General features: G+C 42.9%; 1 protein-coding gene across 7 annotated transcripts; it reads right to left on the bottom strand.

The window, feature by feature from the left end:
* Positions 1 to 114: 114 nt before the first annotated feature.
* Positions 115 to 16,343, bottom strand: Mgst1 (microsomal glutathione S-transferase 1). 7 transcript variants are annotated; one of them, NM_001361307.1, is made up of 5 exons: positions 16,264 to 16,343; positions 9,055 to 9,211; positions 6,008 to 6,102; positions 3,267 to 3,374; positions 115 to 738 (listed from the first exon to the last, which is right to left on the bottom strand). In NM_001361307.1, the coding sequence occupies exons 2-4, from the start codon at positions 9,178 to 9,180 to the stop codon at positions 3,287 to 3,289; spliced, it is 309 nt and encodes a 102-aa protein (NP_001348236.1). In that variant the 5' UTR covers positions 9,181 to 9,211; positions 16,264 to 16,343; the 3' UTR covers positions 115 to 738; positions 3,267 to 3,286. The 7 variants fall into 7 exon arrangements, 5 of the variants coding, with proteins under 5 accessions (NP_001348236.1, NP_001348237.1, NP_064330.2 ...); NM_001361308.1 differs by lacking the exon at positions 3,267 to 3,374 and having other exon boundaries at positions 16,218 to 16,343; NM_019946.5 differs by lacking the exon at positions 3,267 to 3,374.
* Positions 16,344 to 16,659: the final 316 nt, after the last annotated feature.

Here is a 16,659-nt window from a genome sequence, read left to right as displayed (position 1 = left end):
AGTTACCAACAACTCCTGGTCCAGGGGATTCTGTGGATGCCTGCAAGGACACACACTTCATGCATACACAGACTCACATTTATACACATTAATAAAAGAGAAAAAACAAACAAATTTCATTTGTAATGTTTTTAATTCATGTGTCTACTTCAGCTATAATGAAACCTAGGTTTCCCATAGGTGTGTGCACTCTTTATAGATGCACCGTAGGAAATATAGACAAATGTAACAAATTATGATGAAATCAAGACTTTATAACAAAGTACTTTAGGAGTTAGACAACATAGTTAAGGCTGATTATATTAAATTTCTAACCCAAATACAAAAGAATAGAGCCTACTGATGCTAGTCTTTTAACTGAATTTTCCCTGATTCCTAATTTCTCTGCTCCTTTCACGCATTAAAACCTCAGAAAGAGTTTGAATCCACTGAAAATATAGGAATTCTTTTTTTAAAAAGAATCAATTAGAAGGTGAAGATCACAATTCTCTTTACAAGTACAGTCTGCTCCTTAGCAGCCTGTAAGCCATTGACAAAGTAACTCCATAGCCAACAAAAAATGCCAAGCCCCTGTTTGGCTGAGGAAGGGGAGTCAAGTAAGCAATGGTGTGGTAGATCCGAGCACCTACAAAGATTCTGAAGTGCATGAGGGCTGTAGAGAGATCTGGTCCACTCAGGGAGTACAGGAGGCCGATGCCGAGAAAGGGAACGATGTTTTCAAGATCATTCAGGTGGGCTCTGTGAGAGAAGATGATGCCATAGGTATCAAAATCAGTGGGAATGCATGGATCCTGCCCTCTCTTCCAAAACAAAATAGTCTTAATGAATGTCTGGGTTAGGTTGGAATGGGTTTGAGTCAAGATTAGCTAAGGGTGGCTTGAAACTTGCTATACATACAGCCAGACTCTGCTCAAACTCACAACTCTCCTTTGCTGCCTACAAGTGCTCTGATTTCAGGTGTGAATCCCCCACACCCAGCAATGCTAACGGATCTTTACCTTCTGAAGGAAGAATCCCGATTGTCTTCCCAGCTCCCTTGCTTCCTTACTAATGTAGTTTTTATTTAGACCATTTCATTTTGATTATTTTTTTAATCTTGGAAAAGCAGTTTGTTGTTGCTAGAATATCTAAATAGCATCTATCCAGAAAAAAACACACATCATTCATTTAAGTACAAGTATCACTTTTGCAATTCAAGTTTCTTTTGATAAAATTTTTTTCTTCGCAAATGAAGAATATTCTTTCTTTTATGATCTGTATCAGAACTCCTCCTTCACTTCAGAGTGTTTGTGTAGAAATTTCTTTATATAAAGCAGCATCAAATCTAGTGTTCTTTCATATCCAGATAAAACACAGAGCTATCCTCTGAGATATGGGAGATACCTCGCAGATCTCACACATTCTTTATTCAAACCACAGAATGAATGAGAGAAAAAGACAGAGGGAGAGAGAGAGAGAGAGAGAGAGAGAGAGAGAGATATTAAGGAAACAAGAAATGGAAGAATATCATTCCTTAAAGTTTATCTGTACACTATCATTAGAAGAAAAGAGAAAACTTATTTCAGTCAGAGTTTTCCCTCTGGCTTGTGGCACTGTAGGCTTTTCTGACTTGGAGTGTTATGAACAGTACCTCCACTGTTGACCTGAAAAGTTTTAAGTGACTAATTATCTAATGCAGTGTGCTTTATTAAGCACAGAATGAGCAACTGATAGACAACCCAGCCTAGAATTTGTTTGGTAGAGTCGGCAACTATTGCTACGCATCTCAGAACAGGAAGGCTTGTTTTCATGTTACCGCCATGTTCTGACATCATAAATGCACAATGACCTCTGAGTGGTAGCTCCTTTCCCTCTCTTCCTGCCTTCCCTAAGAGCTCAAGACAAAAAACCATGACAACATAAGGCTATAAGAGGCCTGGAGAATACCTAGACATGGGTATCCCACTTCTCCCATGAAACAAGCCAAGGGAATGGAGAGCTGATTCCTGCTTTGGTCCTCCTTAAATGCACTTGAGAGTGCACAGTAAATGCTGGTGTATAAAGATACCAATGGAAAGCCTCTGCCATCGCTCTTCAGAGACCATCAACTTACACTTTTTTTATATATTAAGACAAGTTGCCTCGTTGGACTGGAACTCACAGGGTTGGTTAGGTTGACTGGCCAGTGAGCCCCAGGGATCTACCTATGTCTGTCTCCCCAACGCTGGGACCATGAGCTTGCTCCACCCCTCCCAGCTTGCTTGCAGGACAAGCAGTTCACTGAGTAAGCCATCTCCCCAGCCCTTCACCTCCATTTCAGAGTATACCAGGGGTTTCCTTCCCAACTTCCTCCCAGGAAACTTTCTGCCTAGTTTGATTCCCCATGCCCCATGCTCTGGAAGACCTTCCCACACCCTCTGGAGGCCACACTCTCATTTAAGACCCTCGTGGTTTTTAGCACCCTCCTGACCTGGACTGTAGTTGCCCTGATCGTTTTAAATGAATTATCAAGGCATGACCAACTATGATGTGTGTGAAGGGTGTCCAACCACATTTCCCTGATGCCCTCTGCTCAGACAGGACTCTGGTTCCAAGTAAGAATACAGTGGAGTGGTTAATTCTTACAAGGTTAATTTCTCAAATTAATGTAACTTCTCATCATTTCTTCCTTCATGAAATATTTCTAAAGGCCACAGGGACATGATCCTGTATGCCACCACCCCATCACAGGCACAGACTACTCCCCATGTATTCTCTGATTACTACACATATGCTGATCTCATATCTTCTTTGAAGATCTTTGATCTCATCCCAAGGAAGGTAGGGGCAAGATAAGAACCTTCCAGTGGCTGCTTTGTTCATTAACTGGGGCCACAGAGGTCTTGTTGACCTCTAACCCACAGCTCAGTTTCTTGACAGAATTCGCACTCTGGTCACACAGCATCCACAGAACACTCTGCAGGAAGGGTGCTCTCCACCTCTGAAGATGGTGTTTTATAGAGTCCTTGTGTTTCCTTAAAACCAAACCCAAGTTCTTTAGAACAACCCATTTTATTTTCTAGCCTTCATGATTACCTCGTTTATCTTGTGATACTGTGGTCTTGAATTCCTCTTAGAATAAGGTGAAATAGGATTAAGTAAATAAGTCAATGTCTAGTCTTGTCCAATTACAACTGGTTTGATCCCAGGTAACTGGCCCTGAGTTACATTTCTTTACATGTCAACACATACTACATTAAGTTCAGAGCTAATTGCCCTCTATGTACATGTATTAATTTTCTGAATACCTTCAAGGACAGCTTCCATTTCATGTGTAGCCACAATCAGGCCCTGCCATTTGATTATGGAAATAGCAACAGGTTTTAAATTGATGTAGAAAGAATGAAGAGGAAAGTCTAACAAAAAAATAGAAAAAGAAGATTCTGTAATTTTCTTTTGAAATTATTTTACGTGTATGCTATTGGTATTTTATTTGATTCTCAAATTTTCAGAAACATGTGGCTGAAAATAGGTTCGTTGGCCCTTCTGTAGAAGGTTGCCTATTGCTACACTGGAAGTTCAGATTCTGACCACCAGGGGGCGCGCTGCACACTGGCCTTAGGTACCCAGGCTAAAGCATTAAACATCAGCAACACTTATTTGTAGTCCGAAAAGAAGAGCATCAGACTAGATTATAGATTTCTCCTCTAGAAGTACCCACAGGAGGGTAAGGATGGCAGACAGGATAAATGGTAAAGAGAATCTGATCTCTCTAAATAAAATTGCTTTTTAAAGCTTCTGTGTAGAAGGCTTGAATGTTCCTCTCCATCTTGCTAATGATGTCACCATGATGTTGTTAATGTTTTCTAGCCCTAGTCAATGCTATGAGTAGAAAGTCGTGATTAGCATCAACCATGCAACTGTCTGTTGTCAAAGAGCAACTAAGAAAGGCCAGATAAAGCTTTAAAATGGTTTAATGCCTCCAAAGTTCCCGACACCTCTCTCTAAGCTTGACTCTCATCATAACACTTGACACAATATGAGGTTTTCACATTGGATCTTCTGTTCTGAAACTATTTCGTATGCATATATTTAGCACAGCCCCTTTTGAGGACTGGCTTGCATAAGAGGACTGATCCCAGCACGAAACCTGTAGAGCCAGAAGTGAGCATTTTCAAGTATCAAGCGCTCACTTCCTCTCCAGAGAAAAATATTGTTACTGGATAAATGTCTGCAGTGCACAGTAAAGACCCCCAGATGCCTCAACAGACTCCATTCTCTTGCTGTCCATAGTGTTTCAATTGATTTGTTGGAAGAATTGAGGGGTGAGTTGATTTTACATCCAGTATAACAAGACGCAAACGTAGGAAGCCTGCATGGATATATGAACACAGGCCCGGGATCATCTGGAGACATAAGCCCCATGGCTGGAGAGACTCTAGATTTCCTGAGAGCCTCTGAGACTTTCCCAGAGAAGCAAGAAGAGACGATGCTCATACGATCTAGAGCGTTTATCTGACATCCCATTTGCAGGAGGAAAACTCCTTGCTCTCTATTTCATTGCCTCGCTCAGCAAACTGAGGCGATCTCTCCAAGTGTCTGTTACATTTACGTTTTTCAGTCTCCATCACAGGACTGCTTAGTGTCTATAACGTGACCCTGATGCATTATAGTTCTGTAACATCACAAGCTCAAATACGACTGGAATGGTTCAGCTCATATGAGCACAAGAAAATGGTAACTGGGAAGACAGCATGTAGCTATTCCACCTGTTATGGAAAGGGGGCAACTATTACTTAAATTTCACATTAGATATCTGTATAAAAACTTGGCACACTATGTGACTTTATGACAAAGATTAAGAACATACTTTCAGACCTATAGTCACAGGTGCCTTGGAAATAAGAATATTAATGGTACTGCTGAGCTGTGTGGGTGAAATCTGGTTTATCTTTCCTTAGTACCTGTTGGATTAGCAACATACTAAGTGTGAAAGCTACAAATGACATTCAGAGGCAAAAAGATATAGATAGATGATAGATAAATAGATAGACAGACAGATAGATAGATAGGATGGATAGATGACAGATGGATAGAAAGATAGAGGATAGATAGATACATACATACATAGATGAATAGATAGATAGATATAGATAGATAGAGGATAGATAGATAGATAGATAGATAGATGATAGATTGATGGAATGATAGATAGATAGATAGATAGATAGATAGATAGATAGATAGATAGATAGATAGGATAGATAGATGATAGATGGATGATAGATGGAATGATAGATAGATAGATAGATAGATAGATAGATAGATAGATAGATAGATAGAGGATGATAGATAGATAGATAGATAGATAGATAGATAGATAGAGGATGATAGATAGATAGATAGATAGATAGATAGATAGATAGATAGATAGATAGATAGATAGATAGAGGATGATAGATAGATAGATAGATAGATAGATAGATAGATAGATAGATAGATAGATGATAGATAGATGATAGATAGATAGATGGAATGATAGATAGATAAATAAATAGATAGATAGATAGATAGATAGATAGACAGACAGACAGACAGACAGACAGACAGACAGATTAAAAAAGCAGAAAAAAAGCAGAAGGAAGAGTTCCCATTTCTCTGAAAGGTTTCAACTTTCACATTTTAACTCTTCTGCAAAAGATCTTTGATGTTTTATGTGAACTGACCATCTGAATTTGAGAGAAAAATAACATAGCTGCAAGAATCTAATGCCTGTGCTCTGTCTCCTGCATACTATTATCTTTATGTATCTATAAACAGAGTACAGCCACTGACCCCAATAAAGTCTAGAACTGCAACAAAATTGCTGACAAGAGTCACTGTAACCCCATGTGGAGAACTCTATGTATCTAATTTGCTGGAGTTGTTACACCTACTACAGAGATTAAGTGGATCATCCCCCCTCCCCCAGTCTCTAAGATCCTGAGATCCTGGCTGGACTCCATGAGCATGATTCTTGAGTGAGGAATTTCCAGAGACACTGGTTTACCTGCGCACGCGTTCCACCTTCTCGTCAGTGCGAACAAACTTCTTGGCATTCTCTCCCTTGCCAAAGCCAGCGCAGTCTTCTGGGTTGGCAAAAACCTATTCCAAATACGAAAAAGAAGAACAACCAAAAAATTCACTTGTGCTGGGGATAGCGTGATGACAGCACTCAAGGCCCCAGGCTCAACTAGCATCGACGTAACAACATAAACAAACCAAAATGAGCGCCCTACTTCCAAATATTGTGAGATATGACAAAGCAGTAGGGGTATTTACCTATTTACTAGTTTACATTTGGGCATGTGTATATGTGTGCGTGTGTTTTTATGGGTACATATGTAAGCACAGATGCACGTACATGCGGGGGCCTTGGATATTCAAGTTTCATTTCATTTGGAAAATAGCATTAACCTTGCTTTTGAGACAGCTCATCTTAGTAGCCCAGAGCTTCCCAGAGTGGGACAGCCTATCTGCCATCAAGCCTCAGGAATCCTCCAGTCTCCATCTCCTCATTGGTGAGATTATGATGTCATACCACCATATCTGGCATTTCTAATACAGATACTGAAGACAGAACTCAGGTCACCGTGCTTGCCTGGCAAGCATTTTACTGACTGGGTGATATCACCAGCCCCAGTAATTTGAATTCTAATTAAAGAAACACCTGCATCCTGGTTGACCCTTATGGGTAGAATCTATAGATCAATAAATCAGACACAAGAGGAGAAAGCAGGAACAAGCACAGTTTAAAACCTGAATCTTCATCAACATGAAAACTTTTACAAAGCAGCAGGAATAATACGTTTAGCAAAGGCTAGATATAAAAATCCTGAAAGGGGGGAGGTAAAAAGGCTCTGTGGGTAAAAGAGCTGCATAAGCCTGACCACCGGAGGGTAAGTTCCAGAGCTCACAGCAGTAGGAAAGAGTTGATCCCCACAAGATCACCTGCACACACACACACACACACACACACACACACACACACACACACACATGCTCTCTCTGTTTCTCTCTCTTACTCTCTCTCTCTCTCTCACACACACACACACATAATGATAAAATAAGTAATTAGAAAAATAGTTAGCAAGGAAGTAAAATCGAAGCGAGATATGATCCTCAGCCCCAGCCCCAGCAGACTGTCACAGACTGTCAACACAGCGCCCTGGCGTCCTTTACACAGGGCTGCTGACACACCTTCCTTCAGGTGTATCAACATTCCAGGTACTCAGCTCTCAGCAAGTAATGCCTTTACTGTCCAAGGCTGTCAAAAGAGGCAAGCAGCAGGAATTAGAGAGGGATGGAGAGAGTATGCTGACATCATGGACATGTGGAAATGTCCTGTCCCCTCATAGCGCAGAAACCCTCATGTTGACTAACATGGGAACACAGAAGCAGATGAAATGCATTCCAGTGAGCAACCACGTCCGTCCCCACGTTTGGGAGCGTCTGTTCATGGATTTCTTCCTATAATTACTATGCTGTTTGAAATGATTTCCCCCATCCCCTGAAACTTGAAATATGCATTTAAGATATACTTAAGTAGGCTGTACTGTTTAATAATTTATAGTAAAGAAAAACACAAACTATAAAAGTAGTTTTGATTTTAGCTTGAAAAATCTCATGAATATTATAATATTTTTCTTAATATATGAGCATTTATTACAAATAGAGATATTAAAGAGAACCGCTGAGCAGAAACATTACACAGAGTTAGCTCCTGAAGTCAGGTCTGTTGGCCTTGTTCCTCATGGTATCCTCTAGTGAGTGCCTGGACCTCACTGGATGGACTGCGCTGAATGGCCAACATGTGAATTTTAAATAAAGAAAAAAACAAAACACAATGAAAAGTACCCAAAGTTGGGGGTTAGACCGATCTAAATTAAGGAGGGGTTGTGCTAAAAACTGAAGTCAGGGACTTGGGCACTACAGGTAAACACCCTACCACTGAGCTACATCCTGTTTCCCAAGGTGAGTTCTCACCTCAGTCCCATCATTTATTGGTAGGCAGTACTGAGAGAGCTACTTCTATTAACCGATATTTCTGTCCTCACAAAATGTGCAAGGTGAAGCCTGTTTCCCAGTGTGATGGCGTCTGAAGGTGCAGCCCTGGCATCAGGTTATGTCGGTGGGTCCCTCATGACGGGATCAGTGCCTTTACAGAAAGAAGCAGAGCCAACCCTCTGCTTCCCTCTTTTACTTTCAACTACTATGGGCACAAGGACAGGACAGCCCATGCAGATCAGTAACCTGTCCCTCACTAGACATCAGATCTGGCATTTTGATCTTGGGATTGCCACCCTGCAAAGCCATGAGGAATACATGTCTGTTATCCAAGCCTCCCCTCTGTGACATTCTGTAGCAGAGGCCCACATTGTCAGAGGACCACATTGTCAGAGGACCACATTGTCAGAGGACCACGTTGGCTTCAGCAGCTGCTTGTCCCCTCTCTTTCAGTTTCCCTCAAGATCAGGCTTTATTTCCCTGAGATCAATAACAACACCATTATTAGTGATGCCATTCTGCAAGCAAAACAGTCTCCAGTCATCGGAAGCACCTAAGCCAGCCCATTTCAGACTCTGCTCACAGCATAGCACGCTCTGCTATTGAATGAGCTTTAAAAGATAAATGATAGATAGATAGATAGATAGATAGATAGATAGATAGATAGATAGATAGATAGATAGATAGATGATAGATAGATAGATAGATAGATAGATAGATAGATAGATAGATAGATAGATAGATAGATAGATGATAGAACATAGATGATAGATAGATAGATAGATAGATAGATAGATAGATAGATAGATAGATAGATAGATAGATAGATAGATAGATAGATAGATAGATAGATAGATAGATAGATAGATAGATGATAGAACATAGATGATAGATAGATAGATAGATAGATAGATAGATAGATAGATAGATAGATAGATAGATAGATAGATAGATAGATAGATAGATAGATAGATCAGAATAGAAATCGACAAGGCTGTTTTCAGAATTTTAACCCTTAAAAGTGAGGAAATATCACCTCTGAAGCCTTACCTTGTTGGTTATCCTCTGGAATGCGGTCGCAGAGCTCATGAACATCATCTTGGTAAGAATGATCGTTGCATAGGAGGTAAAGGCCATCAACACCTCATTGTCCATGAGCTGCCTGAGGTCGGCCATGCTTCCAATCTTGGTCTCAGTCTTCAAATGACTGTAGACAAGAAGAGGGAGATGGGAACAGCCCAGGTAACTTGGTGGTCACTTGGCAACCTGACATCACAGCACTAACTTCATTGTCCTTGAAACACATGTACATCATGGGCTGTTTACAAGGGAACTGATTGCATCCTCGCACAAGGTTCACTCCTGTAATCACAACTGTTGGGAGTTCAAGACCACCCTCGGCTACACAGTAAGTTTCAGGTCAGCCCACATTACAGGGTGAAATCTTGTTTCAAATAATTTAATTCATTAAATAACAGCAGAATTAGTTCTGGAATAAACAGAATAATAATTCCTCTAAAGGAAAGATGAAGATACCAAGCAAGTGCTAAAAGGAAGTGTAAGAGTTATTGGAGCAGAGCATAAAAACAGTCAAAATGCCCCAAAGATAGAATAAAATGCAGATTTGTACCCGGAAGAACAAAGGTTTAATCAATAGCTCAGTGGTCACTGCAGGATCTTTGGAAGTACGAAGCTCCACCCACAGCAGGACTGCTGTGTCACTGGGAATGTTTAAAATCTGAATGCTCTTCTTTAGAAACCTAGAAACATTATTAGTATCTATCACTAATTTACTATCATATTTAAATGCAAAAAATGAAAATGAATATAATAGTAGCCAACAATGGCAGGGGGACCATCCATACTTTTTTACTTTATTCTTTATTTATTTGTTCATTTGACAGCATGGTCTTCAACTATCATAGGCTAGCCTCTAACTTGCTATATACTGAGAATAACTATGAACACTCTGCCTCCCCAGTACTGAATCTACAAGCTTATACAACAAAACCTGGCTCGATAAAGTTCACGATACCATCATCGTCACGGTAACAGCAGTCTAGGTGAAGGAAGAAAGGACAGTGGGAACGTCCCAGGACCAGACCCATGAGCCCACAGTGAGGAAACTGTACATGGGGAAAGAGGAGCCCAGGGGAAGAGGACCAGCTTTGCAGGACAGATAGGTTCGTGTCACATCCATGTAAAAGCTGTCAGGAGGAAACTGGGGGGCTGAAGAGATGGCTCAATATGCAAGGGTGCTTGCTGCTGAGCCTGAGCCTGACAACCTGAGTCCAATCCTGGAAGCCATGTGGTAGAAGGAGAGAATTATCTCCTGAAAGTTGTCCAACACATTCATACACATCAGGAAGTGTGTGCAAGCACAGGCACAGACTAAACAAGCAAACAAACAAACAAACAAAATGAACAAGTGCGCGAACAAACATCTAAGTAAAGTAAATGGTAAACAGAAGGAGCCAGGAGGTAAAGGTATAGTGCACTCAGGAGAAAAGACACAGTAAATCAAAACTAATGGGGATTTAGGCTAAGGCTTAATATCAGAGACCTTCACCTTCTCCAGCACCCTCTGACCCCTGATCCCTGCCTTTATCCATTCCCTAAAGCATGCATCTTCTCTCACACTCCTTAAGCAGCTCTAATCTTCATGACGTCCATTCCTGTTTTAAATTCCTTCCTGTAGCCTTATAGGTCAGCCTCCAGAAACTTTCTTCATTTACCGAGAGTCTACAAGATACATCTATCTTCCATTTGCTGCTGGGCAGGCAGTTGTCTATGTGTTGTTGGGCAATATGATATAACCCATCACCACAAACATTAAAGTTTGTGAGAGTTTGTTGTGTCCAGCAATACCTTGGACTTTACTGTAAAAACTCTACATAATGTTTATGAATATAAAAATTGCTATCTACTTCATAGAAACAGAATATGGGAGCTGAGACACAAGCCCGGGGTTGCTAATATCTCATCCTGCATGCTAATTATACATTGTGCTGATGTTTTGAGAAGACTTGCTCCATTTGCCTTTCTATGTCTCAACTCTGTTTTCGTCCTTATTGAACTAAAAATTGGATGCCTACTTGTGGCTGACCTAATGGACACCCCTCCCACCCCTTACATTCTCTCTCCTTCCTAGAGAGACCACATGCTCCGTGCTTGACTGTTCTAATGATAATGAAACCCGAAGCCTCCTAAGAAAACTCTGAATATGGTCTCCTTAAGATAAAACTGTGCCCCTTGCATGTAGTCTAAGTGAAACCACAGTCACGCTGGGGTCCTGCGTCTTCAGGAGCTTCCTCTGGATACACCTCCCGCAGATGCTCAAGTCTCTTCTATGGTACTGGCTAAGCACGCCTCCCATTTAGCTTCCCATGCTTTTATTGCCGACTTGACAAAACCTAAATTCACCGGGAAGAGGGAGCCTCAATTGAAAGACTGCCACAATCAGACTGGCCTGTGGCCATGTCTATGAGGAACTGTTCATTGGTGTGGGCCAGCCCAGTGCACTATAGGCAGCACTGTCCTTAAGCAGGTAGGTCTGGGCTGAATAAAAAAAAATGAGAGAGACAGAGACAGAGAGAGACAGAGAGACAGGGAAAGAGAGAGACAGTCAGAGACAGAGACAAAGAGAGAGGCATGCCTTTGTGGGTTCTACTTCAGCTCCCACTCTGACATGCCTCAGTTATAGATTGTGATCCTAGAATGTAAACTAAACAAACCCTTTTCTTCACAATCAGTTTTTGGTCTGAGTGTTTCATTGCAGCAACAGGGCACCATTAAGATACATCTGGTCATCATTGGTCATACCTGATGACACGTACACACCACACAAGTAGCTACACCGAACTATTTAGAAATTAGTGAGGGGAAAACCTTCTGTATAAATGTTCAACACAGATGCAATTTTTTATGTTTTTATCTACACTTGGATGAAATTCATGAAATAAAGGGTTTACCGTGCCCTAGATTATTTTTAAATTCCACTTATGACAGTGAGTTGATCCATTTCTATGAGTTCATGCTCTTGAAAGCACAGTGTGTTATCTCAGTGCAAGATAATACTTTCAGTAGTTTTTAATATATCTGCTATTGCTCTGGTATTGGGGGAATAAAAGTCATGGTAAAATGCCCTATCCTTCAGAGCTCTTGTAAAGTTAATTAGCTTAATAAAGAATCCCTATGGTCCTTGCCTCTGAACAGAGATCTGAAGAAATACAACAAGGACTTTAATTTTTAAAAAAAAAGAAAAGAAAAAACTCACAAAGTTTATGAAGTAGAAAATTCTGCTATTTAATAACCTTCATAATAAAAGCCTCTGTGATTATTTCCAGAACAAAACTTTATTAGTGCTGGAACAGAAAGTCCAGCAAGGTTGGGGTGGGGGTGGGGGTGGGGGGTTTCATTCAGCATGATGGAAATCAGTGGTAGAGAAGGAGAGAAAAATCAGGAACCTTCCAGAACAGTCAGTGGTGAAATGCAGAGGTGTCAGCGTTTGGAAAGAAAAGGCAATGAGGGGTTTCTGCATCTGCAAACCTTACTCCTGAAGCTGATACTGTGGGGTTACTTGGTTTCCAGGGATGGGGACTAACTTCTCAGGCCTGTGACTCTGGGAGACCAGCCAGCACCAAGTCCCTATTCTGTCTACACCACGGGCCCATGAGCCTCCTCTCTCAGAAATCTTCCACTTCCCAGGTATAGGGGAACCATATCATGGGGAGTAAGGATAAGACCACGGAGAAATAGGCAGACCTGACCACATAAAGGCAGGGAATACCGTTCTGGATCTTTTCTCCTTGCCGTGAGCCTGCTACGCCTAATTGAAACCAGAATAACGGCAACGGCAAGGCTGTGTAATGAAAAAAACAAACTCACTGAAAGCTTGCTGTTAGGGACGTGTCCAAGATAGGTAGATAAGTAGGTAGGAAGATGGGCGGGGGGAGAAGGGAGGGAGGGAGGGAGGGAGGGAGGGAGGAAGGGAGGGAGGGAGGGAGGGAAAGGAAGAGGAAAAAGGAGGAGGAGGAGAAAAATTGGGAATACAGGGTATTTGACCATAAGTTACATGGGACACATATTTACAAGGATGGATTTTCCTGTAATCATCTATCCCTTCCAGGATCCTTATCTCGACTGGCATCTCGCCCACTCCCTTGGTGTGGAGTTGGCTGTGCCCTGAAAGAACAGAGTTCACACAGACTCTAGAAGCAGCCTGGAGTCCAGGCAGATTTCAACAGACCACTTACAAATTAACTGAGCTACCATACCTGTAAAACAAGTTTTCCTATGCAGCATGTAGCCCCTGCTGGCCCTGTACTCCTGACCCTCCTGCCTCAACCTCTGAAGTTCAGCTTACAGTATATACCACCACACGCTAAAAAATGATACTGGACAGTCCTACCTCAGAGGATATTGTTTTTTATGCACTAAGTGACTATGAAGGACTTTAATAATCGCTAGTGCCGGGTGAGTGCTGGATAAAGGTGCTCCTGCTGTAGCAGTGTTCTAATCAGATAAAGGTTTGCAAAAGGCTTGTTATACCAGACCTCCCTGTAAGACAAGTGAGTGGCCCCCCTCTCCCTTAAGGGATATTAAGGGGTTAAGCATATTGAAACACTGATAAAGACTATTAACATCATTATTAATTTAAGTAAGCCCCTACTGTAAGCACTCCTTCTGATATTTATTTTCTTGTGTGTCAGCAAATGTGTGGGTGGACAGGGTGATCTGAGTCCCTTCCCAGGCTGCCCACAGCACATGACTGATGCCCAAGAGCATCAGTCAGTCACCCAGATGGAGTACTGTCACGCCAGCATCTGAGTACCTTATGGACACCTCAAGTAGGCAACACAGTACCACAGCTGCTTGCTTCCAATGCACATCCCTGGCTCCTGAAGGCCTCGTCCCAGCCATGGCTGCACCAGATGTTTAGTCATCACAAGCTGGGCGAATCCTGGAAACCTCAAAACCTTTTCCACAAGTGAGAGGGGAGTCCAATTGGGAGCTTAGCTGCTGAGCAGTTCTCTCTTTGCATGTGGTGGACTGCTGTGATTGGTGCAAATGCAGCTTATCCCGTGTATGAGGGGCCGTGCCACGGTGGGTGAGAACACAGCCCTTCCCTTCACTCATGAATGCCTGCTATGATCTGCGCCAACCTACTCTCTCTGGATTACTCTGTAAGCCAACATAGAGGCACCTTCTACGCTGCTTCCTGGCATGGCAGCATCAAAAGCCTTCCCTTGAGAACCTTTTATCGTCTATATATTGAGTGTGTACATGTGATCGTTTGAGATCGAGTCTCACAATGTAGCCCAGATTAGCCTCAAACTCACTGCATGCCTACCCCAGCCTCTCAAGGGCTAGGGTTCCAAGCCTACATCCTCACATCCAGTTTCTTGACTTCATGTGCTGTTCATCACTAGCATAGCGACCTGCCTGAGAAGCCAAGGAAGAACACTGAGTCCCAAGGCAGCAGGACAAAAGCCATGGAAGGACAGCGGAGGGGTGCTAGGGGCAACTGGGGCAGAAAGGAGGTAAAATAGAGGTGAGAAAGACAATAAGAGCCAAAGGTAGAAACTCCGATGCTGAACTCAGAAACTCCAGAGTTGCTCAATGTCTAGACTCCCTACTCCAAGCCCAGGAGCTAGAACATCAACCCTGCCAAGGCTGATGAGCCTCTTACCCTCAACCCTAAGGGGACCAGAACTTGAGGCCTGTAGAAGATGCAGCAGTAGAGGGTACTACCTACAGTTTGCTATGACCTCATCGCAGCCGGAAGCTGCGGATAACAAAAGTGGCCAAGTGTCAAGTCTCAGGTTCTGATGGCTAAACCTTTCTCTCAAGATCCTAAAACAGTGGGGTTCTGTTTTCCAAAGTGTTTGTAGCTCAGTGCCTGGCCTGCTAGTCCACCCTCTAAGCCCTAGGCCCTCCCTCTCCCGGGACAATCACCATCACACAAGGGTCTCTTCACCTACCCAGGATGCCTGTCAGGAGAGAGCAAAGGGATGCCCACCAGTTGACTGAAAACAGCTTGGGATGAAAGACTCCGACACAGAAACCATTTTCTTCTACTTTGAAGGAAAGAAGCTTGAGTAGGGTATAAATAAGGCCAGGTGGTACAATGGAGACTGGAGACCCCACCTGCCTGTCTCTGGAGCCCTGTCATCGCCGACCTGTATAGTTCCTGGACTCACAATTCCATTCTAGGAATTGTGGGGTGCTGTTTTCTCATTTCCTGGAAGCTTCTCCTGTAACTCCTGTTGTCATATTTTGCCCCAGTGCTATCTGCAGTTGAGAAATACTCCTCTTTCTCCTCATGGGCCCTCAGCCAAGAAAAAGCAAAGTTCTTTTCTTCTCAAAACTGTTTGCCCTATCTGCATCAGTATTGTGAAACTTGGAAAATCTGGGCACACAGCCACAAGGCCATGACTCTTCAATTTTCAATGGATCGAAAGCAGCAAACACATTTGTTGTGAGGACAGAAAAGAGGGCTGCAACAGAGGAAGAACAGAAATACACACATGATCAGAGTCCCAGGCACCTTCCCTACAGCCTCAGTGGGGCCAGACTACAGTGGCCACAGGGGAGGGCGGCTCTGGGGAGTAGCTGCCCAAGGGCTGCGCCCTCAGGTCTTTGGTCATCAGGCTACAGTCACAACAGAGCACGCTCTGCTGCTCTGCTAAGTCTGTAAGTCATATGATATCAAAAGTACCAGTGTAAAGACTTGTAGAGATTTCTCTTGCCTACCACAGGAGAATCTAGAAAAGCAAACAACTTTTCAACAAGTTGAAAGGCCTGCATGTCCAAGTCACCCGGGACACTGTAGGGTTTTACTCCCTGGGAAAGGACAGAAGTTGCTGAAACCGCAGTGACTTCTCATCTTGTTACAACTTGCATGTATTTTTTTTCCCCTCCCCTCAAGATCAAGAGACCCTTTCAAAGGGAATGCTACTTGGGCTTGAAAATAAGAAATAAGAAAACCATCTCTTAAACATGAAAAGACTCGTGCTCCCAAGTTTCTTCTTGGAGTTTGAGAAAGGAAAACTTAATGCAGGAACAGAAAAGCACAATTCTCATTTAGAGCGGGCCACAAAAATGGGGGCGGGGGGTGGTCATTTAAACAACTAAAGGGAACAAAGGCTTTTCAAACAGGCACAGCCACTCTCTAGCCTTACACCTGCCACCCACCGGCCCCTTGCACCCACCCACTCCTAGCCTGGGAGCAGCACCGTGGCCGTGCGCAGCACCCACCTGAATCCAGGGAGAAGGGCTGCAAGTTGTCCTGCCGAGCCTGTGCACTTCTGGGACTTTTCACCAACAGGACCCGCGCTGGCACCGCCCTTTTTCAGGCTATTTTTCTATTAATCACCCCGCCTCCTGACCGTGCCAAGCCCCGCCTTCGGAGCTTGCCAAATCCCACCCCTGAATCGCCCCGAAACTGCTGTGGCTGGTGAGGGTCTTTCTCTGCTAAGGATCTTGGCAGTTCTGTTCCGGCTCCGGAAGAAGGGAAGCAAGGAAGGGGTTGCTAACTTTTATGTCGCTGGAAACAAAAAGACCTTAGTGTTGAATTTGGAAAACCTAAAAAGAAAATGTTTTAAGGAAATGTAAATCTCGGGGGAGGGGCTCTATTGCTGTGAATACCTTCAG

This window comes from Mus musculus, chromosome 6 (genome assembly GCF_000001635.26).
Source record: "Mus musculus strain C57BL/6J chromosome 6, GRCm38.p6 C57BL/6J".
NCBI classification, from domain to species: domain Eukaryota; kingdom Metazoa; phylum Chordata; class Mammalia; order Rodentia; family Muridae; genus Mus; species Mus musculus.
Note: the sequence above shows the minus strand (reverse complement) of the source record. Positions and strands in the feature narration are given on the sequence as shown.

Coding starts and splice junctions, on each gene's coding strand:
- Mgst1 (NM_001347489.2), bottom strand. CDS start 15,178: ATGACAGGGCTCCAGAGACAGGCAGGTGGGGTCTCCAGTCTCCATTGT. Junction 9,212..14,987: donor TCTCCTGACAGGCATCCTGG/GTAGGTGAAGAG, acceptor TCTTGTCTACAG/TCATTTGAAGACTGAGACCA. Junction 739..6,007: donor AAGGTGGAACGCGTGCGCAG/GTAAACCAGTGT, acceptor CTTCTCTCACAG/AGCCCACCTGAATGATCTTG.